The following is a 26472-nucleotide window of genomic DNA, read 5'->3' as shown; positions in this document are numbered from 1 at the left end:
TGTCCCCCAGTGTCCCCAGTATTGCCATTGTCCCCAGTGTCCTACAGTGTCCCCAGGGACCCCAGTGTGCCTCTGCCCACCCCAGAGCCCTCCCCTGGGAGTGACCCCTCCAATGTCCCCAGTGTCTCCAGTGTCCCCAATGCCCCCAATGACCCCCAATGTCCCCACTGACCCCCAGTGTCCCCAATGCCCTCAATGTCCCCAGTGTCACCAATGTTCCCAGTGTCCCCAATGCCCCTAGTGTCCCCAGTGTCCCCCTGCCCACCCCTGAGCCCTCCCCTGGGAGTGACCCCCAGTGTCCCCAGTATCCCCAGTGTGCCCCAGTGTTCCCAGTGTCCCCATGGACCCCAATGTCCCCAGTGGCCCCAGTGTCCCCGGTGTCCCCAGTGTCCCCAGTGTCCCCAGTGTGCCCAATGTCCCCAATGACCCCTAATGTCCCCACTGACCTCCAGTGTCCCCAATGCCCTCAATGTCCCCAGTGTCACCAATGTTCCCAGTGTTCCCAATGTCCCTGGTGTCCCTCAGTGTCCCCAGTGTCCCGACTGTCCCCAGTGTCCCGATTATCCCCAGTGTCCTCAATGTCCCTGGTGTCCCCGTGTCCCCTGCCCACCCCAGAGGGGGCTGGGTGCCCCCATGGGTGTCCCCTGTGCCCCCAGACCCTTCAGGCCCTTTCTGAGCCCCCCCGGGTGCTGCCCCCCTGCCCCGACCCCACGGGCGCCTTTCCCATGGAGCAGAGGCCAGGCAGAACATTCCAGAACATTCCAGAGGCTCCTGGACATTCCAGAAGCTTGGGGGAGATCGGTGGGACCCCGATCTGGGACGGAGCCAGAGGGGACCCCCAAACCCCCCCAAATCCCCTCCCCACGGGGCGGCCCCGCTTTGTCTCCCCCGTACAGCGCAGTCTTGAGCCGCGGCCATGGCCCCAGGAGCGTCCCCACTGTCCCCAAATGGGGGACATGGGGGTGTCCCCTGGCGTCCCCTCCTCAGGGCTGGCCCTCGAGGGGCCGCAGGGTCAGCTGGATGGGCCGGTCCGGGATCAGGATCAGGTCGAACTTGGTGCCGATCTCCACGGCCCTCATGGTCTCGATCTTGAAGTTCTCCAGGATCTGGGGTGAAGGGGACACGGCCATGGGTCTTTGGGGACACTGGAGTGAGGCCCAGGGTGACCTTCGAGGCCACTCTGAGCAGAGCCAAACCAGGATTCTATAGGGTGGATACTGTGCCACCGCGCTGTCCCCTCCCATCAGGGACCCCACAGGACAGATCCCGCAGCCACCGTGCTGTCCCCTCATAGCAGGGACCCCGTGTGATGGACCCTGTGGCCACCGCATTGTTGCCTTGTGTCAGGGACTCTACATAATGGACCCCACTGCCACCATGCCATCCCCTCATGTTGGGGACACTGTGGGACAGACCCTGCAGCCACCACACTGTCCCCTTGTATCAGGGACCCCGTGTGATGGACCTCGTGGCCACTGCAATGTCCCCTGGCATTGGGGACCCTGCAGGATGCACCCCATGACCACCATGCTGTCCCCTGGCATTGGGGACCCTGTGGGACAAACCCCACAGCCACCTGCTGTCCCCTCATGTCAGGGACTCCACAAGGATGGACTTGGCTTTGGGGACCCCATGGGACGAATCCCAGGGCCACTACGCTCTCCCCTCATGTTGGGGACCCTGTGTGATGGACTCCATAGCCACTGCATTATCCCCTCACCCACAGGGACAGAGCCCATGGCCACCTCATTGTCCCCTCGTGTTGGGGACTCTGCAGGATGGACCCCGCGGCCACCACACTGTCCCCTCATGTCAGGGACCCTGTGGGGACAGACCCTGTGGCCACTGCATTGTCCTGTCACATCAGGGACCCTGTGAGACAGACCCTGCTGTCACCACACTATCCTCTGGCATTGGGGACCCCATGGGACAAACCCTGTGGCCACTGCGCTGTGTCCTCACATCGGGGACCTGGTGTGACAGACCCCATGGCCACCACGCTGTCCCCTCACGTTGGGGACCCTGTGTGACAGACTCTGTGGCCACGGCACTGTCCCCTCATATTGGAGACCCTGTGTGACAGACCCCGTGGCCATGGCGCTGTCCCCTCATGTCGGGAACCCCACAGCACAGACCCTGCAGCCACTGTGCTGTCCCCTCGTGTTGGGGACCCTGCAGGATGGACCCCACTGCCACGGCGCTGTCCCCTCACATCAGGGACCCTGTGTGACAGACCCTGCGGCCACCACGCTGTCCCCCGGCGCTGGGGACAGGTGACACTCACGTGCATGAGGAAGAGCTGCATCTCGAGCTCGGCAATGCGCCGTCCCAGGCACTGGCGGGGCCCGAAGCCGAAGCCGAGCCCCAGGAAGGGTTTGGGGCCGGCCTGCAGCCAGCGCTGCGGGAGGAAGCGCTCGGGCCGCGGGAACACGGCGGGGTCACGGCCCATGGCGTACAGCCCCACCTGCACCAGCGTCTGCGGGGCGCCGGGGACAGGGACGGCGTGTCACCGTGTCACCGTGTCACTGTGTCCTGGTGTCCTCATGTCCCCATGTCTCCGCATTGCTACTTCCCCATGTCCCCATGTCCTCATGTCACCACGTCCCCATGTCCCTATGTTCTCATGTCCTCATGTCCTCATGTCCCTGAGTCCTCGTGTCCTCATGTCCCCATGTCCTCGTGTCCTTGTATCATCATGTTCTTATGTCCTCATATCCTCATTTCTCCATGTCCTCATGTCCCTGTGCCCCCAAGTCCTCATGTCCCTGTGTCCTTATGTCCCTGTGTCTCCATGTCCTTGTGTCCTCATGTCCCCATGTTCCCATGTCCCCATGTCCTCGTGTCCTTGTATCTCCATGTCCTCATGTCCTCGTGTCCTCATGTCCCTGCTTCCCTGCATCTCTGTGTCCCCCCATGTCCCCATGTCCCACAGGAGGCAGGGGCATCGTGTCACCATGTCACTCTGTCACCACATCCCCATGTCCTCAGGCCCCTGTGTCCTCATGTCCTTATGTCCCTGTGTCCTTGTGTCCTCGTGTCCACATGTCCCCGTGTCCTTGTATCATCACGTCCTCATGTCCTCATGCCCTCATGTTCCCACATCCCTGTGTCCCCAGGCCCTCATTTCCCCATGTCCCCCTGTCCCCTCTGTCCCCATGTCAGCATCATCCCCACATCTCCATCTCCCCATGTCCCCCTTCCCCTGTCCCCATGTCCCCCTGCCCCTGTCCCCATGGCCCCATGTTCCCCAGTCCCCACATCCCCATGTCCCCATGTCCACCTGTCTCCGCTGCCCCCATGTCACCACCATCCCCATGTCCTCATCTCCCCGTGTCCTCTGTCCCCATGTTACCACCATCCCTGTGTTCCCACATCCTCTCTGTCCCCATGTTCCCATCTCCCCATCTCCCGGTGTCCCCGTGTCCCCCTATCCCCATGTCCCTATGTTCCCATGTCCTCACATCCCCGTGTCCCCATGTCACTCCTGTCTCCGTTTCCCCGTATCCACCTCTCTCTGTGTCCCACTCTCCTCACATCCCCATGTCCCCCTCTCCTTCTGTCCCCCTATCCCCATTTCCCTGTGTCCCCACATCTCAACATCTCCATGTCCCCGTGTCCCTGTGTCCCAGTGTCCCTGTGTCCCCCCATCCCCGTGTCCCCATGTCCCGGTGTCCCCTCACCCCGGGCGGGATGCGGTAGTCCTGCAGGATGACCTCGTGCGTGGTGTACCTCTGCAGGGTCACGGCCACCGGGTGCAGCCTGCGCGACAGTGACAGTGGCACCGCGGCCTTGGGGACACTCCGGGGAGAGTGGGCGTGTCCTCCTCACCTGAGCCCCTCCTCCTCCTCCTCCTCACCTGAGTGTCTCCTTGATGGCGGCCTTGAGCAGCCGTGTGGATTTCAGCATCTTCTCGCGGTCGCCGCCCGCCTCGCGTTTGGCTGCCAGGACCTCGGCCCGCAGCTGCTCCTGCACACCCGGGGCCCGCGCCAGCTCCAGCATGGCCCACTGCAGGGTCATGGACGTCTGGGGGACACACACAGGGGACACAGCTGCCAGGACCTGCTCAGTGCTGCCAGGATGTGCTCAGAGCTGCCAGGTCCTGCTCAGTCCTGCCAGGACCTGCTCCTGCTGGCCCAGAGCTGCCAGGACCTGTTCAGTGCTGCCAGGACCTGCTCAGCATTGCCAGGACCTGCTCAGCGCTGCCAGAACCTGTTCAGTGCTGCCAGAACCTTCTCCCTGCCTGGCTTGGTGCTGCCCCACCCATCACCAACCAGGACCTTCTCCCAGCCCAGTCCAGGACTTTCTCCCTGCCCCAACCAGGACCTTCTTCCTGCCCCATGTAACACCAGGCAGGACCTTCCACTTGACCCAACCAGCACCAGGCATGACCTTCTCCCTGCCTGTCCCATCCAGGACCTTCTCCCCGTCCCACCTACCACCAACCAGGACCTTCTCTCTATCTGTACCAACACCAACCAGGACCTTCTCCCTGCCTGCCCAACCAAACACCAACAAGGACCTTCTCCCTGTCCCACCCATCACCAACCAGGACCTTCTCCCTGTCTGTACCAACACCAACCAGGACCTTCTCCCTGCCCCATCCAGGACCTTCTCCCTCTCTGCCCCTCCATCACCACCCAGGACCTTTTCCCTGTCCCAACCAGCACCAGCCAGGACCTTCCCCCTTCTTGTCCCAAGACCAACCAGGACCTTCTCCCTGCCCAATCCAGAATCTTCTCCCTCCCTGCCCCACCCAGGACCTTCTCCCTGCCTGTCCCATCACCAACCAGGACCTTCTCCCTGCTCCATCCAGGACCTTCTCCCCACCTGTCCTAACACCAACACCAACTCCAACCAGGACCTTTTCCCTGACCCATCCAACACCACCCACGACCTTCTCCCTGCCCAGCCCAGGACCTTCTCCCTGCCTGCCCAACCAAACACCAACAAGGACCTTCTCCCTGTCCCATCCATCACCAACCAGGACCTTCTCTGTGGCTGTCCCATCCATCACCAACCAGGACCTTCTCCCTGTCCAGTCCAGGACCTTCTCCCTGACCCATCCAACACCACCCACGGCCTTTTTCCTGCCCAATCCAGAACCTTCTCCCTCCCTGCTCCACCCAGGACCTTCTCCCTGACCACTCGTCACCAGCCAGGACCTTCCCCCTGTTTGTCCCAACACCAACCAGGACTTTCTCCCTGCCCCAACCAAGACCTTCTCCCTGTCCAACCCAGGCCATTCTCCCTGCCTGCCCCAGAACCAGCCAGGACCTTCTCCCTGTCCCACCCAGCATCAACCAGGACCTTCTCCCTGTCCCATCACCACCCAGGATCTTCTCCCTGTCCCACCCAGCATCAACCAGGACCTTCTCCCTGTCCCAACCAGGACCTTCTCCCTGTCCCACCACCACCCAGGACCTTCTCCATGCCTGTCCCATCACCATCCAAGACCTTCTCCCTGTCTCTCCATCATCACCCAGGACCTTCGCCCCGCCCCATCCAGGCCCTTGTCCCTGTCCCATCCCCAGGCCGGCTGTGTCCCCAGACCACACCGTGTCCACGCCCCCTGCCATCATCTCGGTGACGCTGGCGCGGATGTCGTCCAGGGGCAGCTTGTCGCGCAGGATGAGGTTGCCCAGGATGCCCACGTGCTCCTGGCGGCTCTTGCGTGACAGCCGCAGGTCCCGGTACACGTTCTGGATGCACTTGTCCGCTGCGGGGACACGGGGACACCGAGGAGGGGACATCAGTGTCACCCCCCGGAGGTGTCAGCGTGTAGGAAATGGATTTGTATGAGATTTTAATATTAATGTAAATTAATAAATTATTAGTGTAAATTTTGAGGTAAAAAACGTTGATTTAGGAATGTTCTGGAAGAGGATGGATGATGTTGAGAGAGAAGTTGGGTTGGGAATGAGTTTTGGAGGGTGGGTTTGTGAGAAAGGTCGGGAATTTTGGAGAAGTGGAATGATGGAAGGTGGGCTGCAGAGGGATTTGTCAGGGGTGGTTTCAGATGGTTTGAGGTGACGGTGGGGTGGGGTGGGGTGGGGTGGGGTGGGGTGGGGTGGGGTGGGAAAAATGGGTGAAAAATTGGTGATGGGGTGACCACAGGGGTGGCAGGGCAAGGTGTCCCCAGAGGTGACAGGGCAAGGTAATGAGGCAAGGCATCAGGGTGAGGTGGCAGGAGGACGTGACAGGGTGAGGTGGCAGGGCAAGGTGACAGGGCAAGGTGTCCCCAGAGGTGACAGGGTGAGGTGGCAGGGTGAGGTGTCCCCAGAGGTGGAAGGGCATGGTGAGAGAGCGAGGTGTCCCCAGAGAGGTGTCCCCAGAGGTGGCAGGGTGAGGTGACAGGACAAGGTCACAGGGTAAGGTGTCCCCAGAGGTGACAGGGCGAGGTGACAGGGCAAGGTGTCCCCAGAGGTGACAGATTGAGGTGGCAGGGTGAGGTATCCCCAGAAGCATCCCCAGAGGTGGCAAGGCGAGGTGGCAGGGGCGGTGACGGGGTGGTGGCACTGACCCTGGTAGAAGATGGCGTCCCAGGCCTGCACGTGCTGGCGCCAGGTGTGGCTGCGCAGGCGCTGCAGCAGCGCGGGCGGCAGGTACAGCATGGGCGCCGTGGTGTGGAACATGCGCGACACGGCCTCGATGAAGCGCTGAGCCTCGGGCTGCACGAAATCCTGCAGCAGCCCCAGGCGCTCCCCGTACAGCACGTGGCACACCGCTGGGCACAGGGACAGGGACACGTCATTGTCATTGTCCCCATGGCCACAGGACACAGCCCCAGGTACCCCCTGTACAGCACGTGGCACACCGCTGGGCACAGGGACAGGGACAACGTCATTGGCATTGGCATTGTTATTTTCATTGTCATTGTCATTGTCATTGTCAGTGTCCCCAGGGCCACAGGGACCAGCTCCAGGCGTTCCCCGTACAGCACATGGCACACCGCTGGGGACAGGGATGTGTCATTGGCATTGGCATTGGCATTGGCATTGGCATTGGCATTGGCATTGGCACTGGCACTCTCCCCATGGCCACAGGGACCAGCCCCAGGCACCCCCTGTACAGCACGTGGCACACCGCTGGGGATGGGGACATGTCATTGTCATTGCCATTGTTATTTTCATTGTCATTGTCATTGTCCCCAGGGCCACAGGGACCAGCCCCAGGCGCTCCCTGTACAGCACGTGGCACATGGCTGCAGATGGGACATGTCATTGGCATTGTCATTGTCCCCATGGCCACATGTGCTCCCTGTACAGCACGTGGCACACCGCTGGGCACAGGGACAGGGATGTGTCATTGTCATTGTCCCCATGGCCACAGCGCACAGCCCCACGTACCCCCTGTACAGCACGTGGCACACCGCTGGGCACAGGGACAGGGATGTGTCATTGTCGCTGTCCCCATGGCCACGGGGACCAGCCCCAGGCACTCCCCGTACAGCACGTGGCACACCGCTGGGGACGGGACATGTCATTGTCATTGTCATTGTCATTGTCATTGTCACTGTCCCCATGGCCACAGGGACAGGCCCCAGGCTCTCCCCGTACAGCACGTGGCACACTGCTGGGGATGGGACTTGTCATTGTCATTGTCATTGTCCCCATCCCATGGCCACAGGGATCTCCCTGTACAGCATGTGGCACATCTCTGGGGACAGGGACAGGGATAGTCAGGGACATGTCCTCATGGTCACAGAGACCATACAGCATGGGTGGGAACAGGAACAGGGACAGGGACAGGGACAGGGACCATGAGGGACGTGTCCCCATGGCCACAAGGACCTCCCCTTACAGCATATGGCACACTGCGGGGAACAGGGACAGTCAGGGACATGTCATTGTCCCTGTCTCAGTCCCCATCCCTGTCCTTGTCCCCATGGTCACAGAGACCTCTCCATACAGCACATGGCACATGGCTGGGGACAGGGACCGTGGGGGACCCATCCTTGTCCCTGTCCCCATCCCCATGGCCACAGGGACCAGGCACTCCCTGTACAGCATGTGGCACACAGCTGGGGGACAGTGACTGTCAGGGACACATCCCTGTCCCCAAGGCCATGGAGACCTGGCCCAGGAGCACCCAGTGACCATCAGGGACACGTCCCTGTCCCCAAGGCCACCTCCGGTCTTGCTGTGGCCATGGAGGCCTGGCCTGGCTCCTGTTTGTCCCTGAGGGGCCGGGATTGTCACCAGCTGGTGGCCAGGGAAGGACAAATGGCTGCTGTGTCACCAGTGTGGGGGCTCTGGGGACAGCCCACCTGGGGAGGGGACATCCCACCAGGACAAGGGACATCCCACAGGGGGAGGGGACACACTTCTCTGTCCTTTGGCCAATCCCTGAGGCTGGGGCTGGTGGTTTTTGGGGATTTTCGGGGTTTTGGGGTTCTTTTGGGTTGTGGGGCTTTTGGGGTTTTATCTTTTTGGTTTTTTGGGGGATTTGGGGTTTGTTTGGGGGGGGGTTGGTTTTTTGGGGTTTTTTTGGGAGGGGTGGGGGGTTGGGGGGTTTTGTGTTTTTGTGGGGTTTGGGAGATTTTTAGAAGGGTCGAGGTTCTTGGGGGGTTTGGTGTTTTTGAGAGGGTTTTGGTGTTTTGGGGGGTTTTGGGTGGTTTTCTGGTTTGGTTTTTTTTTTGTTTTTGTGGCTTTTGGGGTTTTTGGGGGGGCTAGGGGTTTTTGGGGGGTTTGGTGGTTTTGGGAGGGTTTTGGTGGTTGTGGTGTTTTGAGATATTTTTGGGAAGGGGGTCTTTTTTGGGGGGTGGAGGGGTTTTTGGGAGGTTTTGGGGTTTTTTGGGAAGGTGTTGGGAGTTTTGGTGGTTTTTTTTTTGTTTTGGGGAGGTTTTGGGTTTTGGGGTTTTTTGGGAGGGATTGGAATTTGGGTGGGGTTTTTTGTTGTTTGGGTTTTTTTAGGTTTTGGGGATTTTTGGGGGTTTTAGGTTTTTTGGGGTTTTTTTGGGATTTGGGGTTTTTTTGTGTTTTGGGGGGGTTTAGAAATTTTTTCAGGGGATTGGGTTTTTTTGGGGGGGTTGGGTATTTTGGGGGGGGCGTTGGGATTTTTTGAGGTTTTTTTTAATGGGGTTTTTTTGGGGTTTTGGAGTTTTTTGGTGGGCATTGGAAATTTTTGGGGTTTTTTGTTTTGTTTTGGGGTTTTTTAGGCTTTGGGGTTTTTCTGGAGGCATTGGAATTTTTGGGGGTTTTTTTTTTTGGTTTTAGGAGTTTTTAGGATTTTGGGGTTTTTTGGGGGGTTTTGGGGGGAGTGGTTGGTTTTTTGGGGTTTTGGGGAAGGTTGGGGGTTTTTTGGTGTTTTTGGGGTTTTTTTTTAGTTTTTTTTGTGTTTTGGGGGTTTCTTAGGTTTTTTGGGGGGGAGTTGGGATTTTTTGGAGTTTTTTTTGTTTTGTTTTGGGGCTTTTTTTGGTTTGGGGTGTTTTTGGGGGGGGCATGGGAATTTTTTGGGGTTTTTTTTGGTTTTTTTTGTTTTGGGGCTTTTTTGGGTTTGGGATTTTTTTGTTTTTTTTTTTTTTTTTGGTTTTTGGGGGGCTCTTTTGGGATTCTTCCCTTTGGAGGTTTTTTGGGGTATTTGTGGTTTTTGGGGCTTCTTTTGGGCTCCTTTCGCGGTGTTTTTTGGGGTGCCCCATGTCACTCACACTCGAGGGCGAAGCGGAAGAGCTCCTGGCTGAAGTCGCCGCTCCAGCAGCCGCTGAGCCGCGCCTGGGCCCGCGCGCGCCGCACGAAATCCTCGCCCACGGCGCTGAGCAGGGGCACGAAGCCGGGCACGGCCGCGGGCGCCAGCGCCTCCTTGTTGAGCAGCAGCCGCTCCGAGCGCCACGCCTCGCCCGTCCTGCCAGGGACACGGCCACTGTCACCCCCAGAGCGTGGACGGTGTCCCCAAGGTGTTCCGGACGCGCCACGCGCCCTGCGCCGGGACTGTCGCGGCTGGGAGTCCAGATTTGGGGTCCCCCACTCACTTGAGCAGCCCAGATTTGGGGTCCCCACTTGTTTGAGGGGCCTGGAGTTGGGATCCCCATTGGCTTGAGGTGATTTGGGGTCCCCACCCACTTGAGGATACTGGACGTGAGGTCCCCATTCCTGGGGATCTAGAGTCCCCACTTGCTTGAGGAGTGGCAGGGGCCCAGATTTGGGGTCCCCACTCACTCGAGGAGTCCAGATTTGGGATTCCCACTCACTTGAGGAGGGACAGGAGCCCAGAATTGGGATCCAGCTCTCATGAGGGGATTTGGAGTCCCCAGTCACTTGAGGAGGGACAGAAGCCTGGATTTGGGGTCCCCCAATCACTTGAAGGGATTTGGGGTCCACACTCACTTGAAGAGCATCAGGAGCCAAGAATTGGGGTCCCCCAATCACTTGAGGAGCCCAGATTTGGGGTCCTCAATCACTTGAGGAGTCCAGATTTGGGGTCCCAATCACTTGAGGAGGGACAGGAGCCCAGAATTGGGATCCAGCTCTCAGGAGGGGATTTGGGGTCCCCACTCACTTGAGGAATCCAGATTTGGGGTCCCCACTCATTGCAGGGGATTTGGTGTCCACACTCCCTTGAGGAGCAACAGGAGCTGGGATTTGGGGTCCCCACTCACTGGAAGGGATTTGGGGTCCCCCAATCACTTGAGGAGCCCGGATTTGGGGTCCCCGCTTATTTGAGAGGCCTGGAGTTGGGACCCCCACTGGCTTGAGGTGATTTTGGGGCCCCACTCACTTGAGAAGCACCAGGAGCCCAGAACTGGGGTCCCCACTCACTGGAGGGGATTTGAGGTCCCCACTCACTTGAGGATCCTGGATTTGGGGTCCCCACTCCTGGGGATCTGGAGTCCCCACTTGCTTGAGAAGTGACAGGCGCCCAAATTTGGGATCTCCACTCCTGGGGACTTGGGGCCAGCAGTCACTGGAGGGGATTTAGGGTCGGCACTCACTTGAGGAGAACAAATTTGGGGTCCCCACTGGCTGGAGGGGATTTGGGGTCCCTACTCCCTTAACAAGGACAGACTTGGGGTCCCCACTCCCTTGATGAGCCCAGGTTTGTGGTCTCCACTCGTGGGGATTTAGGGTCATCATTCACTTGAGGGGCCCAGATTTGGGGTCCCCTCTCTGGTTTTGGGGTCCTCGTTCTGGTTTTTGGGGTGGGCACTCCCTTGAGCAGCCTGGGTTTGGGGTCCCCACTCTGTTTTTGGGGTTTTTGGGGTGGCACTCGCTTGAGCAGCACCCCGTAGGGTTTGTTTTTGGGATCAGCACTCACTTGAGCAGCACTCCATAGGGTTTGGGGTCCCTGCTCTGTTTTTGGGGTGTCACTCACTTGAGCAGCACCCCGTAGGGTTTGGGGTTTTTGGGGTGTCACTCACTTGAGCAGCACCCCGTAGGGTTTGGGGTCCCCACTTGGTTTTTGGGGTTTTTTGGGGTGTCACTCACTTGAGCAGCACGCCGTAGGGTTTGGGGTCCCTGCTTGGTTTTTGGGGTTTTTGGGGTGTCACTCACTTGAGCAGCACACCGTAGGGTTTGGGGTTTTTGGGGTGTCACTCACTTGAGCAGCACGCCGTAGGGTTTGTTGCGGAAGTCCCTGTAGGCCACCCAGGGGGGGACACGGAAGCGCTCGGGCAGGGCCCCCTCGGCCTGGAACAGCGTGGCCGCGTCCCCGGGGGTGACGATGTTCACGCTCTCGTAGGTGCCCAGCTTCTCCCTGGGGACACAGCGTCAGCACCCCGACCTGGGGGGCCTGGCCCTGTGACAATGTCCTGTCCTGTCCCCATGGCAGCATCCTGTCCTGTCCCTATAGCAATGTCCTGTCCCCACGGGAATGTCCTGTCCTGTCCCCATGGCAGTGTCCTGTCCTGTACCCCTGGCAATGTCCTGTCCTCATGACAATGTCCTGTCCTGTCCTGTTCCCATAGCAATGTCCTGTCCCCATGGCAGTGTCCTGTCCTGTCCCTATGGCAATGTCCTGTCCCCATGGCAATGTCCTGCCCTGTCCTGTCCCCATAGCAGTGTCCTCTCCTGTTCCCATGGGAATGTCCTGCCCCCATTATCCCCAAATTCCACATCCACAGGGTCCTGGCCCATAGTCCCTGTCCCCTTCCAGGGCATGGTGGATGTCCCCCTCACCCACAGTCCCTGTCCCCTCTTGACCCTCACGGTCCCTGTCCCCTCCCACCCCCCAGGCCCTGTCCCCTCCCAGGGCACAGGACCTGTCCCCTCCCGAGCCCCAGACCCTGTTCCCTCCCAGGGCACAGCATCTGTCCCCCCTTGTCACACAGTCCCTGTCCCCTCCCAGGGCACAGGACCTGCCCCTTCTTGTCCCTCAGTCCCTGTCCCCTCCCCTCTTGTCCCTCACGGTGTCCCCAAGCTGGGCCAGGCTCCTCCAGCAGCTCAGCCCCGGATGGGGAACGCGGCCGGGATGGGGACAGGGCAGGGGACACGGGAGGGGACACAGGAGGGGACACAGGCAATGGACATCGGCAGGGGACACGGGGATCGGACACGGGCAGGGGACCGGGCAAGGGAAACAGGGAGGGGACACCGGGAGAGGACCAGACAGGGGACACAGGGAGGGGGCAGGACCAGAGGACCGGGGAGGTGACGCGGGGAGGGGACACAGGCAGGGCAGCGGGCAGGGGACAGAGGGTGGGAAAACAAGCAGGGGACATGGGAAGGGACACGGGAGGGGACACGGGAGGGACAGAGGCAGGGGACCGAGCAAGGGATATGGGAGGGAACACGAGCAGGTGACACGGGGAGAGGACACGGGGTGAGGACCAGGCAGGGACCGCGGGGAGGGGACACGAGAGGTGACATGGGCAGGAGACACGGGCAATCGACACCGGCAGGGGACATGGGAGGGGACACAGGGAGGAGACAGGGGCAGGGGCCACAGGGAAGGGACACGAGGAGAGTACAAGGGGAGAGGATCGCAGAGGGGACACAGAGAGGGGACATGGGAGGGGACACGGGAGGGGACCTAGCAAGGGATACGGGAGGGGACACAAGGAGAGTACACGGGCAGAGGATCGGAGAGGGGACACAGAGAGGGGACACGGGCTGGGGACACGGGAGGGGACACAGGGAGGGGACACAGGGAGGGGACACAGGAGGGGACACGGGTGGGAGCAGAGGCAGGGGACATGGGAAGGCGACACAGGGAAGGGATGCAGGGAGGGGACACGGGGAGGGGACATGGGCAGAGGACCGGGCAGGGGACACTGGTAGGGTGACAGGGGCAGGGCACACAGGAAGGGGACCCAGGGAGGAGACACGAGGAGGGGACACAGGGAGAGGACCGAGCAGGGGACACGAGGAGGGGACACAGGGACAAGGACAGGGCCAGCTGACCTGTAGATGGGCCCGAAGCGGCGGAACTTGCCGGCCATGCTGAGGTGCAGGTTGCTGAGGCCGCCCTCCCGCCAGAAGCGGTACAGGTTGAGCCAGCCCGCCCTCCAATCGCCCGGCACCTGGTTAAAGGGCCGGGGGGCCGAGGGGACAGCCTTGGGGACAGCCTTGGGGACAGCCGGGGGCACAGCCGGGGGGACAGCGCCCGCAGCCCCGCCGAGCCGGCGACACCCCGCGGCTGCGGCTCGGGGACATCCCCGCAGCGCTCCGGCCGCGGTGACAGCCTGGGCGAGCATGGGGACGGTGGCCCGAGGGACGCGGTGGCCTCGCTCTTATGCCGAGCTCCCGGAGCTGCTCCCGCCCGCGACACCGGCGGGGGTGGCACGGCCCGCCCCGAACCGGCCCCGGGACAGGTGACACCCGGGGTGGCCTTGGCAGAGGGGCGGGAGGTGCCCCGAAAGCGATAACGAGGCGCGGGGCAGGGCACCCCGGCCGGGACAGCCTTGGGGGCCGCCAGCCAGGGTCACCCGGCGGGGGTGGCCTTGGGGACGCGCTGCCACTGCTGGGGGCGCCCAGCGAGCCAGGGGCGAGCCCGGCATTCCTGGGCTCTGTCCCAAATCCCAAACATCAAATCCCAAACTTCAAATCCCAAACCCCTGACTTCAAACCCCAGACCTCAAACTCCAAACCCCTAATCCCAAACCCCAAATCCCAAACGCCAAATCCCAAACTCCAAACCCCAAACCCCATACCCAAAACCCCAAACCCCAAACCTCAAACCCCAGATCCCAAACTCGAAACCCCAAACCTCAAACCCCAGATCCCAAATCCCAAACCTCAAATCCCAAACCCCAAATCCCAAATCCCAAACATCCCCTGTGAGCTTTTGAGAATGGCTTTGGATTGACCTGAGCCGGAGACAAAGCTTGTCCCTTGTCCCTTGTCCCTTGTCCCTTGTCCCCGGGCGCTGGGGTGGGGGACAATGGGGAGGGGGACACGGGGGTCCCCTCTTTGGGGTGTCCTCGGGACAGGGATGAGTGGCGGGGACGCCGAGCGGGGCTGGCGGCGGATGCGACATCGGCGACAAACACCGGGGGGCGCGCCGGGCCCGTCAGTGTCACCGCGCGGGGACAGCGCCGGTCCCCTCCCTCCGCCGAGCGCGGAGCTGTCCCTCCTGTCCCATTGTCCTTGTCCCCTCCTGTCCCATGGTCCTTGTCCCCTCCTACCCCATGGTCCTTGTCCCCTCCTGTCTCATGGTCCTTGTCCCCTCCTGTCCCATGGTCCTTGTCCCTTCCTGTCCCCTGCCAGGCCCAGGCTCTGTCCCCTGCTGTCCCTGTCCCCTCCTGTTCCTGTCCCCATGGCTGTCCCAGCCCCAAACCCCACCGGCTGCAGCCCCACGCCTTGGGGACACGGTGACACAGTGCCACCCCCTCCTGTCCCCCTGCGCTGGGCCCAGAGGACACGAAGGGACTAGGAAGGACATGGAGGGACACGGAGGGACACTGGGGGACCCCGAGGGACACCAAGGGACACAGAGGGATGCTGAGGGACATGGAGGGACGCTGGGGGACACTGAGACATGGACAGACACCGAGGGACACAGAGGTTCACTGGGGGACATGGAGGGACACGGAGGGACACTAGGGGACACAAAGGGACACTGGGGGACACCGAGAGACACAGAGGGACACCGAGGGACATGGACAGACACCGAGAGACACAGAGGGAGGCCGAGGGACATGGAGGGACACCGAGGGACACAAAGGGACACTGGGGGACATGGAGGGACACAGAGGGATACTGAGAGACACTGAGGGGCATGGAGGGACACTGAGGGACTCAGAGGGACACAGAGGGACACAGGGAAACATGGAGGGACACCGAGGGACATGGAGGGACACGGAGGGACACCGAGGGACAGTGTGGGACACCAAGGGACGCTGAGAGACACAGGGGCACACTGGGGGACACTGAGGGACACCGAGGGACACCGAGGGACGCGCTGCATAGTGAAAGAAGCTCTGGGAAAACCCCCAAATGCTCCCGGTGGTTTTGTCGTTGTTTAGGGTTTTCTATAGGGCAGGCGGCTCCCTCCGCAGGTCCCTACAGGGTATCCATGGGGCAGGGAGGTCTCCGCTTTGCCTGCGCCGGGAAAAGGCTGGAAAAGCTGCTGGAATACCTGAGCCCCTGTGCTGGAGCATCCCGGGCGAGCTCAGGTACCGGAATAACCCCGGGGACAGCGAGGTGACAGCGCGGGGACAGCGTGGGGACATCGCGGCTCCCTCGGGCCACAACAAATCCCGGGTTTTGGCTCTCTGGATTTGAGGAATCAGCGGGCGGGACTGGGAGCGTGTCCCGGGATAAAAACACCCGCAGGGCTCGGCCTGCGCTGCTTTCCTTGGGGAGTTGGGCAAAAAAAAATCCCTGCGGTTTTTCCTGGCTGCCCCCAGGGACGGGGAGGTGATGGCGAGGGGACACCTGCCTGGTGTCACTGTCACCCGGGGACTCCGCTTGTCCCCGGGGTGCTCAACCCTCCTCTCTCAGCTGCGTTTTTGGGCAAGGAAAGGGATTTTGGGCAGCTAAAATGGAATCCTGGCTGCCTGCACCCGCTCCCATCCATTCCAGAGTGGGAATTCTTGAACGTCACCTTCTTGCGCTTCTCCCAAAATCTTTCCCGGGATTTTGGATCTTTGGGGTCACACCGGTGGAGCTGGGAATGGGAACAGCTCGGAGTCCGTGCGCTGCACCCAAAAATTCTCTCTGGGACCTGCGATCCTCGATCCCACCCCTCGGGGCTGCCAAAATCCCCGTTCCCGGTTCGGGAATCGCCCGCTCCCGGCTCCTGCCTCTCCCTTCCCGCACGCTGCCGGCGTCAGCGGGAATTCTGTGCCAAAGAGGGATGGAGGCAGGGAAAGGTTTCGCTTTTCTGCTTCCAAGTCTCCCCCCAGTGAGGAGCGGGGTCCCCTCAGTGCCACCCGGCTGTGTGTCACTGCAGTCCTGAGCTGCAGCGCATTCGCCCATCCCGAAATATTCCCTGTGGGCAGGAGCACCGGGAATAGTCGGGAATGGACCGGGACGAGTCCCGAGCCAGCTCTGCCTTTGTGCCGGGGCTGATTTGATGGAGGCTTCGGTCACTCCTGCCTTTTTCTGCACCTTCCAAAATTCCGAATTCTCGTTCCCCGCCTCTCTCCAGCCATTTTCCCGACCAGCACCGACCAGCAACTCGCTTTTCCCAAAAATCCGGAGCATCCCAGGCAGGAGGAGGGGGGATGGCTCCACACCACAAACCCCACCGCTATTCCCATCCCACCCTTCCCAGGGCTGCTGCTCACTCCCTCCTTTGGGATTTCCAGCAGGAATTTGCTGCTGGATCAAAACAGGAGCTCCAAAACAGGGGCTGGAGAGAGCAGGACACAGAAAAAAACAGGGGAGATTTCCCCCCATCATTCCCAGTGAGAACCACAGCGCTCTCCTGCTTTTTTCCACTCTTTATTCCAACCATCCGCTTTGGTTACAGGTCTGAAAGGGTTTGGGGGGGGGGGGTTTGGTAGCTGTTGTGGTGGATTTTTTTTAAATTTTCCTCTCCTGTGATCCGCCCCCACCTGCTGTAATATTATAAAATCCTACAAGACAGAAACGAGCAGTCGGTATAATAAATATCTGTTAGTCCACAAAGTTAAAGTGCTTTGAGAAGGGCTGTGAGAAGCTCTGTCCTGGGTTGGGGATGGGGAACATCTCGGGCATGTAGTGCAGTAGGAAGCTCTGGCTCCGGACGTGGCCTCTCCTGAGTGAGCAGGAGCCGGGACAGGCATTGGAAGCACGGCCAGGGTGTCCCCTGGGTGTCCCCGCCCAGGGCAGGGCCGCTCCGGGCTGGGCGAGGTTGGGACAAGGAGCGGGACCCCCCCTTTGCACAGGGGGGAAATCCCGATTTTCACAGTTTGGTCTCGCTCCGAGACCTCCGAGAGCGCGGGGACAGGGACAGAGGCGGGGACAGCCCCCCCGGTGCCCTGAGATCCGCGGCCGCTTTCCCTGAGGACGCCCAGGGCAGGGTGGGAGCGGCCACGGCCCCTGCGCTGCCCCTCGGCTCAGCTCAGCCGCCTGCAGAGCATTTGTGCGTCTCCAGCATCCTCCCAGCGCCTCCCGCTCCGCTCCGGGCTCTGCTCCCACCTCCCCTCCCCGTCCCCACACCCCAAATCCAGTCACCTTCCGAGGCTTTTCCATGCAAATTCCCAACGCGTGGTGCGCCGATTCCCGACCTCCCTCCCACACCAAACAAAAAAAACAACGACCCGAGCCCCCCTCAAGCAGGAGGGGACTCGCCGGGGGCGTCCCAGCCCCAGCCTCGGGAGGCAGCGGGCATCCCACAGTCCGGAGGAGGCCGAGGGCCGGCTCCTCCTCCTCCTCCTCCTCATCTTCATCACATGCAAGGAGCGGCCGCGCCCTGAGCATCAGCGCATGCATGGCTGGCCGGCGGGGCCGCCACCGCGTGTCGCGCCCTCCTCCCGCGGCTCCGCCAGCGAGGCCGGCGGCGAGGGGCGCTCAAAGTCCACGGGCAGGGCGAGCGGGACGGCGTCAGTGGAAGAGCTCGGCCAGGGCCACCACGAGCAGCAGCTGGAGCCACGAGGCCAGCACGGCTGGGGCATGGCCGCGCTGCCAGAGGAAGCGCTGGTGGTTCATCAGGTGCTCCTTGACCAGCGCCTGGCGGAAGCCGTCCTCCTCGGACACGCAGACGTAGCGGCCGTAGTGCTCGCGGCTCACGCTGGGGATGAAGTGGAAGCAGTCGTGCTGGGGGTGGGAGGTGTTGCAGCTCTTGATGAGCACGTCCTCGTGGTACCAGTTGTAGGTGGCGTAGTGGGACTCGATGGAGCAGTTGAGGTAGTAGCGGGACTGCAGCATCACCGAGACGTTGTGGAAGTCGTCTGCGGGGACATGGGGTGAGGGTGGGTTAGCTGGGAGCTGTCTGGGTTTTAGTGAGGTGGAGGAACACTCAGAGAGAGTTTTGAGTTCTCTTCTGAGAGAGAATTCCTCAAAATTTCTGCTCTGCCCTGTTATTGCTGCTCCCATGTCTCTGCCTGAGAGCGCCGAATTTCAAAATTATAATTCAGAGGGAGGGGGTTTGCATTTTCTATTTCAGGGGAGGCTCCTGCCTTCCTTAGCAGACACCTGTCTGTTCAAACCGAGACAGATGACCTGTCCAAACCCATCCAAACCAACCCAAACCTGCCCAAACCCATCCAAACTAATCCAAACCTGTCCAACTCATTCAAACCCACCCAAACCTGTCCATACCCATCCAAACCCATCCAAACCCATCCAAACCCACTCAAATCCATCCAAACCCTCCCAAACCCATCCAAACTCATCCAAGTCCATGCAAACCCAACCAAACCAACCCAAATCCATCCAAATCCATCCAACTCATCCAAGTCCATCCAAACCCACCCAAACCCATCCAAACCCATTCAAACTCGTCCAAACGTTTCCAAACCCGCCCAAACTCATCCAAACCCACCCAAATCCATCCAAATTCATCCAAACAAACCCAAACCTGCCCAAACACAGCCAAACCCGCCCAAACCCATCTAAACCAACCCAAACTCATCCAAAGCCTGGAGAATCCAACAATTCCTTCCCCAACCCCAACATCTCCACGTACCTTCCTTGACGTCAGCCCTCTGGCAGCTTCCTTGCCACGAGTCCAAGTTCAGGTTCTGGAGCACGTCCCTGGGGGATGGGAACAGAAATAAGCACCAACAGAACTTCAGGAACTGGTGGTTCAGAGATGGGAATGTCCCCCATCCATCCCAGTTTCAGAAGGTTGGAGATGACCAGTGTGAGACCCAGCAGCAAGGAGAGGGGTTGGGTGCCCAACACCCTTCAAGAGAGGGAGGGATACATGCACAGAGCACCCCAAACTTTCAAGGAGAGAGGCTGGGTGCCCAAAACCGTTTAAGGGATTGATGGATCCATGCAGAGCTCTCCAAACTCTTGGGGAGAGGGGTTGGGTGTCCAAAACCCTTCAGGGGAGGGATCCATGCAGGGCACCCCAAACTTTCAGGGAGAGGGATTGGATGCCCAAAACCCTTCAAGGGAGGGATGGATCTGCACAGAGCACCCCAAACTCGTGGGGAGAGGGGTTGGGTGCCCAAAACTCTTTAGGGGAGTGATGGATCCATACAGAGCACCCCAAACTCCTGAGGAGAGGGGTTGGGTGCCCAAAACCCTTCAAGGGAGGGATGGATCCGCAAAGAGCACTCCAAACTTTTGGTGAGAGGGATTGGATGCCCAAAACACTTCAAGGGAGGGAGGGATACATGCAATGCATGGCATCCAAAAGTTTCAGGGAGAGAGGTTGGGTGCCCAAAACCGTTTAAGGGATTGATGGATCCATGCAGAGTACTCCAAACTCTTGGGGAGAGAGGTTGGGTGTCCAAAACCCTTCAGGGGAGAGATGGATCCACACAGAGCACTCCAAACATTCAGGGAGAGGAGTTGGGTGCCCAAAATCCTTCAAGGGTGGGATGGATCTGCACAGAGCACCTCAAATTCTTGGAGAGAGGGTTTGGGTGCCCAAAACCCTTCAAGGGAGAGATCCACACAGAGCACCCCAAACTCTTGGGGAGAGGGACTGGATGCCCAAAACATTTCAAGGGAGGGAGGGATCCATGCATGGCATCCCAAACTTTCAGGGAGAGGGATTGGGTGTCCAAAACCCTTCAAGGGAGAGAGGGATCCACACAGAGCACCCCAAAGAGTTGGGAAAAGGCATTTGGGTGCCCAAAACCCTTCAAGAGAGTGATGGATCCACACAGAGCACCCAAACCTTTGGGGACAACGCATCCACCCCAAACCCACGCACGCACTCAGCCCAGGAGGGGACTGCTGGGGGTGTGGGTGTTTGCCCGGTGGGATTGGGGTGGGGACAGCCCCCCACACCTGCTGAGGGCCAGCGAGAGGCAGGAGCCGTTGGCCCAGCCGCAGTAGGGGTCCCTGGCCAGCACGCAGCTGTGGCAGTTGTTGCGGTAGGCCCCGCACATGTCCATGGGCAGCTCCAGAACGCGGCGGCTGGAGCCCACGTAGAGCACGGCCTGCGGGAGGAGAGCACAGCAACGGTCATTCCGTGTCCCAGGGAAGGTCAGGAGGGAGCTGGAGCTGCTGGAAGGAGGCCAAGGAGATGCTCTGAGGGTGAAGTCCCTCTGGAGCCAGGCTGGGAGAGCTGGGAGTGTTCATCTGGAGAGGAGACGGCTCCAGGGAGAGCTCAGAGCTCCTTGCAAGGCCTGAAGGGGCTCCAGGAAAGCTGGAGAGGGAATTTGGAGGGACAGGACACAGGGAATGGCTTCCATTCCCAGAGGGCAGGGATGGATGGGATATTGAGAAGGAATTGTTCCCTGGGAGGGTGGGGAGGGGCTGGGATGGAATTCCTTGTGGCTGCCCCTGGATCCCTGGAAGTGCCCAAGGCCAGGGTGGGCATTGGGGTTTGGAGCACCCTGGAATAGTGGAAGGTGGAGCTGGATGATCATTAAAGGTCACAGGGTGATCACAAAAGGTCCCTTCCAACCCAAATAGTTCCATGATTTCACTCCCAGGCCCCGGGGCTGGCCCTGACCCTCCCATGCCTGACCCACCCCATTCTCACACCCCCAGAGCAGGGACCCACCCTGGCGTGGTCCAGGATCATGGACTGGATGGGATCCTTGTCGGGGAACACCTGGATCTCCACGATGTTCTGCACCCCGTCTGGCAGCTCCACCACCTTGTGGATGGACCCCTTGTCTGGGGAGAGAGAGGGCACAGCCCTGGTGAGGGGGTGACAGTGACAGGAGGTGCCTCCTGGACCTGACACCCAGCGAGGGCAGGAGCAGCACCCCGAGGGAACAGGGGTGCGAATCCTCGGGGTTCCCCCTTCCCAGTGGGATTCCTTCTCCCCTCAGCCAGGGGAAGGGGAAGCCCAGCTCAGACAGGACCCCACAGCCCTTCCTGTTGGATCAAGCTGCCCAGGAGGACCCTGCAGGCTGTGTTTAGACCCAGGATTCTGCAAATTTTCTATTGCCCTGTCCCTCTGTTTCTCTCTATTTCAACTCTATTTCTCTGTTTCTCTCTTTCTCTGTTTCACTCTAACTCTGTTTCTCTGTTTCTGTCTTTATTTCTGTTTCTCTCTATAGCTCCATTTCTCTATTTCTCTCGATTTCTCTGTTTCTCTCTAACTCTCTTTCTCTGTTCCTATATTTCTGTTTCTCTGTTCTTGTATTTCTGTTTCTCAATTTCTTTGTTTCTCTATTTATTACTCCATTTTTCTATTTCTCTTTCTGTTTCTCTTTAACTCTGTTTCTCTGTCTCTCTCTAACTCTGTTGCTCTATTTTTCTATTTCTCTTTCTCTGTTTCTCTGTCTCTCTCTAACTCTGTTGCTCTATTTTTCTATTTCTCTTTCTCTGTTTCTCTGTCTCTCTCTAACTCTGTTGCTCTATTTTTCTATTTCTTTTTTTTTGTTTGTCTCCATTTCTCTGTTTCTACCTCTCCTGTTCTGTTTCTCTATTTCTCTCTATTTCTCTTTCTTTCTCTGTTTGTAACTGTCTCTATTTCTCTGTTTCTACCTCTCTTGTTCTGTTTCCCAATTTCTCTCAATTTCTCTGTTTCTCTCTAGCTGTAAAATCCCAAATCCATCACTCGTGGGCCCCAATCCAACCCCAGCCACCCACCGAGAGCCGGCTGCACTGTCTCCATCACAAAACCAGCAATTTAAACCCCTGCAGGTCCCCCAGAGTGCCAGGGAACACATCCCACAGGTGGGAGGCACCAGGACAGCTCGGGCAGCACCAAAAACCAGCAGAGCTGCTCTTGGGGAACGATTTCTGCCCCCCAGCACGAAGCGTGCCCGCCTCCCCCGTGCCTGGGACGCTGCCCGCAGCCCGCCTGTGCCCACACAGCCAGCCTGGCAGCGTTCTGCTGTTCCCGAAATTTGGCAGCTCGCCGCTGCCTGACGAACATATGCCAGGCTGGGCACGCAGCCCTGCCCGCGGGGAATGTCCCTGCGCGGTGTCCCCGCACCTGTGGCCAGGTAGAGGACGTTGTAGCGGCGCCCGTCGGCCGCGGCCACCTCGTGCACGCCGATTTTCTGGTAGCGGTGCTTGTTGTGGAACAGGGGGCTCCGGGACGGGGACAGCGGCTCCACCCGCTCCTCCACCTCCGGGTGGCTGTCCGCGATCTTGAAGGTCTCGCTCGGCGTGTGCTGCCCCGAGGGGACGCACTGCGGGACAGGAGGGGACAAACGGGACACTCAGAGGGTGCTGCCCCGAGGGGACAGAAAGGGACAAAAGGGACCATCAGAGGGTGCTGCCCACAGCAGGGACACACTGCGGCATAGGGGACAGAGGGGACAAAAGGGACCGTCGGAGGGTGCTGCCCGGAGGGGACAAAAGGGACAAAAGGGACAAAAGGACCATCAGAGGGTGCTGCCTCGAGGGGACTTACTACAGGAGAGGGGACAGAACGAGACAAAAGGGACCAGAGTCATAGGGTGCTGCCCCGAGGGGACAAAAGGGGACAAAAGGGACCATCAGAAGGTGAAGCTCCGAGGGGACCCACTGCGGGACAGGGGACAAAAGGGACCGGAGTAAGTGGGTGCTGCCTGCAGGGGACAAGAGGGACCATCAGAGGGTGCTGCCTGGAGGGGACAAAAGTGACCAGAGTCAGAGGGTGCTGCCCCGAGGGGATCCAATGCAGACACAAGGGACGGAAGGGGACAGAAGGGACCATCAGAGGGTGAGATGCTGCCCCGAGGGGACGCGCTGCGGGCAGAGGGGACAAAAGGCAGAGTCAGAGGCGGGCGGGGCGCTGAGGATGGCAGTGGAAGGGACAGCTCTGCCCCACGGGTGTTGTCACTGTGCCCGGGCCAGGTGCCCTCTGAGATCCTCTCTCCCCGTGCTTCCCACGAAGGGATCAGACCTTTTCCAGCCTCCCTCCATTCCCAGCTGGTCCCTCCCTCCGTGTCCCCTTCCCGGGGTCCCCCGGGCCTCCCTCGGGGCGGCTCCTGCCCCTCCCTCACCTGGCCGGGTTTGACCTCGGGGGTGGGGCCGTTGTAGCCTTTGAGCCGCGATGTCCTGAACACGTTGTCGATGTCCCCGAAGGAGTAAACGCAGACGGCAGAGCTCCCCCTGAGGGGACAACGACAGGGTCAGGGGGGACATCGGGCTGTGCCCGCTGCCGTGCCTGCTCCAGCTGTTTTCCAGCCCTGGATTTGGGCCAGGGCCCCTCACCAGGTGTTGGTGAAGAGCCCGTAGACCTTGGAGTGCCGCCAGTCACCGGCAGGGACGAAGAAGACGTCCTGCAGCCAATTGAAGTTGCCCTTGGTGACAGGGTCCACGCAGATCAGGGTGGCCTTGAGGAACGTGGTCCACTTGGAGGCTGAGAGGGAGCTGGTTCCTCCCCTGTCCTCCTGGGGGACAGGGACAGCAGGGAGGGAGTCAGGGTTTGGGGGAGAACACCCCAAAATGCCCATCCTGATGGGGAACTGCAGGATGCTGCCACAATCCCATTCCTGCCATCCCGGTGAGATGGAGCAGGGAATTCTCTCCCCTATAAGGCTGAAGGAAAAGGCTGTGCCCCTCTCAGAGGGGCCAAACCAAGCCTGGCTAAGCCCAGAGGAGCTGGCACATGCCCTGTCCCCCCCAGAGCTGTCCTGGCTGCCACCCCAGCCTGTCCCCAAGGTACCTTACACAGCTGGGCCACCCGTGAGATATTCCGGGGCGCCTCGGGGCTCTTGTCCGGGTTGTCCTCGCGGAAGAAGTAATAAATCTTGTCCTGGTGAGGCTCCTCATGCCTCAGCGTGGTGGCCTTGACAAACTGAGGGTCTGGGGAGGCAAGGGACAGAGCTTGGACCTGATTTCATCTGGTGGGGACAGGGCAGGGAGAGGGACATGGCTGTGGCCCAGGGAAAGGACAGATCCGAGCCCAGGCTGGCCCTGCCGATCCTTGGGAAGGCTTAGCTAGAACTGAGACAAGATAGAATTAAATAATAAAACAGTGATTTATTAAAAGGATCTCCCCAATGGATGCACCTTGGGCAGCACAAGAGCCAACCAAGATGAACCAAAATGGTCACAAAAATAGACACAAAAGTCTCTGAGTTTTATAAGTTCTGCTCCATTTGCATATTGGACTTAATTGTCCAATTGCAGCTTTAGGTTATGAAATCCCATCCTTCTTGTTTTTCTCTCTTCAGCCCACATTGTTTGTGCCCTTGGGCCTGAGATTTGGATCATTTGGCCTTGGTCCCCAGCTAGAGCAGGAATTGTTTTGCTCTGTGCAGAGAGCTCACCATCCCCTAACTCAGCTCACCAGACCCACACACTAAAGCAGAATAGAATCTGAAAATACAAAAGCTAAACCTGAGGCATCAGTGCCACCTTCCCAGTGCCTCCTGCCTGACTGCACAGACTCATTCCCTGGAGCCTGGGGAAGCCCTGGCAGCCACAGAAACATGAGTCCCTCCTGACTCTGGGAGCTGTTGTGGGAAGGAAGGAAGGAAGGACGGATCCCTCAGGAGGAGCAATCCGTGCTGTGCGTTGGGAAAACGCCGTAACACCGGGATTCCTATTAATGCACCCCTGGGTCCCTCTGAGCAACCTGAGCCGCTGTTTCCATAGCAGGGAATCTCCAGGGATCAGAGCCCTGCCGTTCCCACAGCAGGGATCAGTCTGCAGCCCTGGGGCTCTCAGGCCTGGTTTGGTTTCCCCCTCCCTGTTTTATCCCCCGTCACTTTAATTCCATTTTTATTCCATTAATCCCCCATTTTCCCCCCGGGAAGCCACCACAGCAGCCACCACAAGCCCAGGGAAGTGGAGCAGGGTCGTTCCCCCATGTCCCCTCCCTGGGTTTGGCCTGACTGGGGTTTGCCAGGGCCCCTGCCTGCAATGGAAGTTGCCCAATGCTGCGGGGCAGCTGCCACATTTTGCATTTTACACAACCCAATTTCCTTCCACCCCGCAGGAGGGACTTGCCAGCCTCATTTCCCCATGCCTCAAGGACAGGGAAGTCACTTTTGTGCTGGTTTGGGACAGGGCTCAGGGGAAGCTGGCTCCCTGCTGGCTGGCACCAAGGGCACCTGATCTGGCAGATTGAGCTTAGGGGGCACTGGGGCAGTACAGCTGCACCACAAACCGGAGTTTCTCCACACAGGATGGTGGGGAGCAACATTTAGCTGTGGATCTCCCTCAGCACAAAATTCCATTGCCAAAGAACCAGGAATTTCCAGTTCTTGATGTTCAGAAAGTGCTTTAAGAAGATCAGGGAACCAATAACACCAGTTGGTTATGGGATTGGTCTTGTGGGCAGCCTCACACCAATAATTGTCACCCCTGGGTATTGGCCACTCCTTGGCTGGCACTGGCACTCCAAACAGGTCACAAAGGGTTTGTTTGGGCTTGAACTGGTCAAACATTTGGTGTCTGAGCCTGCTGACTTGGCTAAAGCAACCCAAACATTCATTTTTTGGTGGATCTACAGCCATATCTGCACTGCAAAGGCCAGCAAAGCAAAACTAATGAGTTTTGCTTAATCTGACACCCACAAGAGGCTCTGGAACTTCTCCAGCCCCTGCCCCAGGGAATGTCCCACTGCCAGGAATGTCCCCTTGCTGGGAATGTCCCCACTCACTCTGCATCACGGTGTCACTGGTGTAGAGCTCTCCCCCGCCCCTCACGCGGCGGAACCGAGGGATCTTCCCGTTCTGCTGGCTCTTCTTGATGGTGGAGTAGATGTCCTGGCCTGTGGGGAGAGGATGAGGAGGAGTGAAAGCAGCCAGGACTTCCTGGGCATGGCAGGGATGGTGGGTGTGGAACAGGAATCCCAGTCCTGACACCCGGTCCTTGAAGGGTGGCAGGGACACATTCTTGAAAGGATCCTCACCTGTCCCCACACCAGGCCTGGAGCAGTGGAATCACTGCAGGCCCTCCTTCCCGGGTCCCTCCCAACCCAAAGCATTCCCAATTCAGGTATCTCCTTCTGAGGTCCCTCCCCACCCAAAACATTCCTGATTCAGGTCCCTCCTTCCCAGGTCCCTCTTGACCCAAAACATTCCTGATTCAAGTTCCTCCTCCCAAGGTCCCTCCTGACCCAGAACATTCCTGATTCAAGTCCCTCCAA

At 59.5% G+C, this 26472-nt stretch overlaps 2 protein-coding genes across 2 annotated transcripts in view; both read right to left on the bottom strand.

Moving 5' to 3' along the window:
• Positions 1–878: 878 nt before the first annotated feature.
• On the bottom strand, positions 879–13627 carry LOC132079597 (cholesterol side-chain cleavage enzyme, mitochondrial). The gene is made up of 9 exons (XM_059482321.1): positions 13335–13627; positions 11533–11688; positions 9647–9840; positions 6521–6724; positions 5556–5716; positions 3857–4023; positions 3681–3759; positions 2285–2476; positions 879–1106 (listed from the first exon to the last, which is right to left on the bottom strand). The coding sequence occupies exons 1-9, from the start codon at positions 13625–13627 to the stop codon at positions 984–986; spliced, it is 1569 nt and encodes a 522-aa protein (XP_059338304.1). The 3' UTR covers positions 879–983.
• Positions 13628–16804: 3177 nt separating this feature from the next.
• Positions 16805–26472, bottom strand: part of SEMA7A (semaphorin 7A (John Milton Hagen blood group)) — a 29077-nt gene continuing 19409 nt past the window's right edge. The window contains exons 6-14 of the mRNA XM_059482253.1: positions 25984–26094; positions 24040–24179; positions 23586–23764; positions 23375–23483; positions 22378–22576; positions 20989–21104; positions 20268–20419; positions 18988–19055; positions 16805–18250 (exon numbers count right to left, since the gene is read on the bottom strand). Of these exons, the coding sequence (XP_059338236.1) occupies positions 17904–18250; positions 18988–19055; positions 20268–20419; positions 20989–21104; positions 22378–22576; positions 23375–23483; positions 23586–23764; positions 24040–24179; positions 25984–26094 (1421 nt within the window). The 3' untranslated portion in view covers positions 16805–17903. The remainder of the gene's footprint in view (positions 18251–18987; positions 19056–20267; positions 20420–20988; positions 21105–22377; positions 22577–23374; positions 23484–23585; positions 23765–24039; positions 24180–25983; positions 26095–26472) is intronic.

Source organism: Ammospiza nelsoni, chromosome 14 (assembly GCF_027579445.1).
Source record: "Ammospiza nelsoni isolate bAmmNel1 chromosome 14, bAmmNel1.pri, whole genome shotgun sequence".
Lineage (NCBI taxonomy): Eukaryota > Metazoa > Chordata > Aves > Passeriformes > Passerellidae > Ammospiza > Ammospiza nelsoni.
The sequence above is the reverse complement of the archived record's forward strand: the minus strand, read 5'-3'. Positions and strand labels throughout refer to the sequence as shown.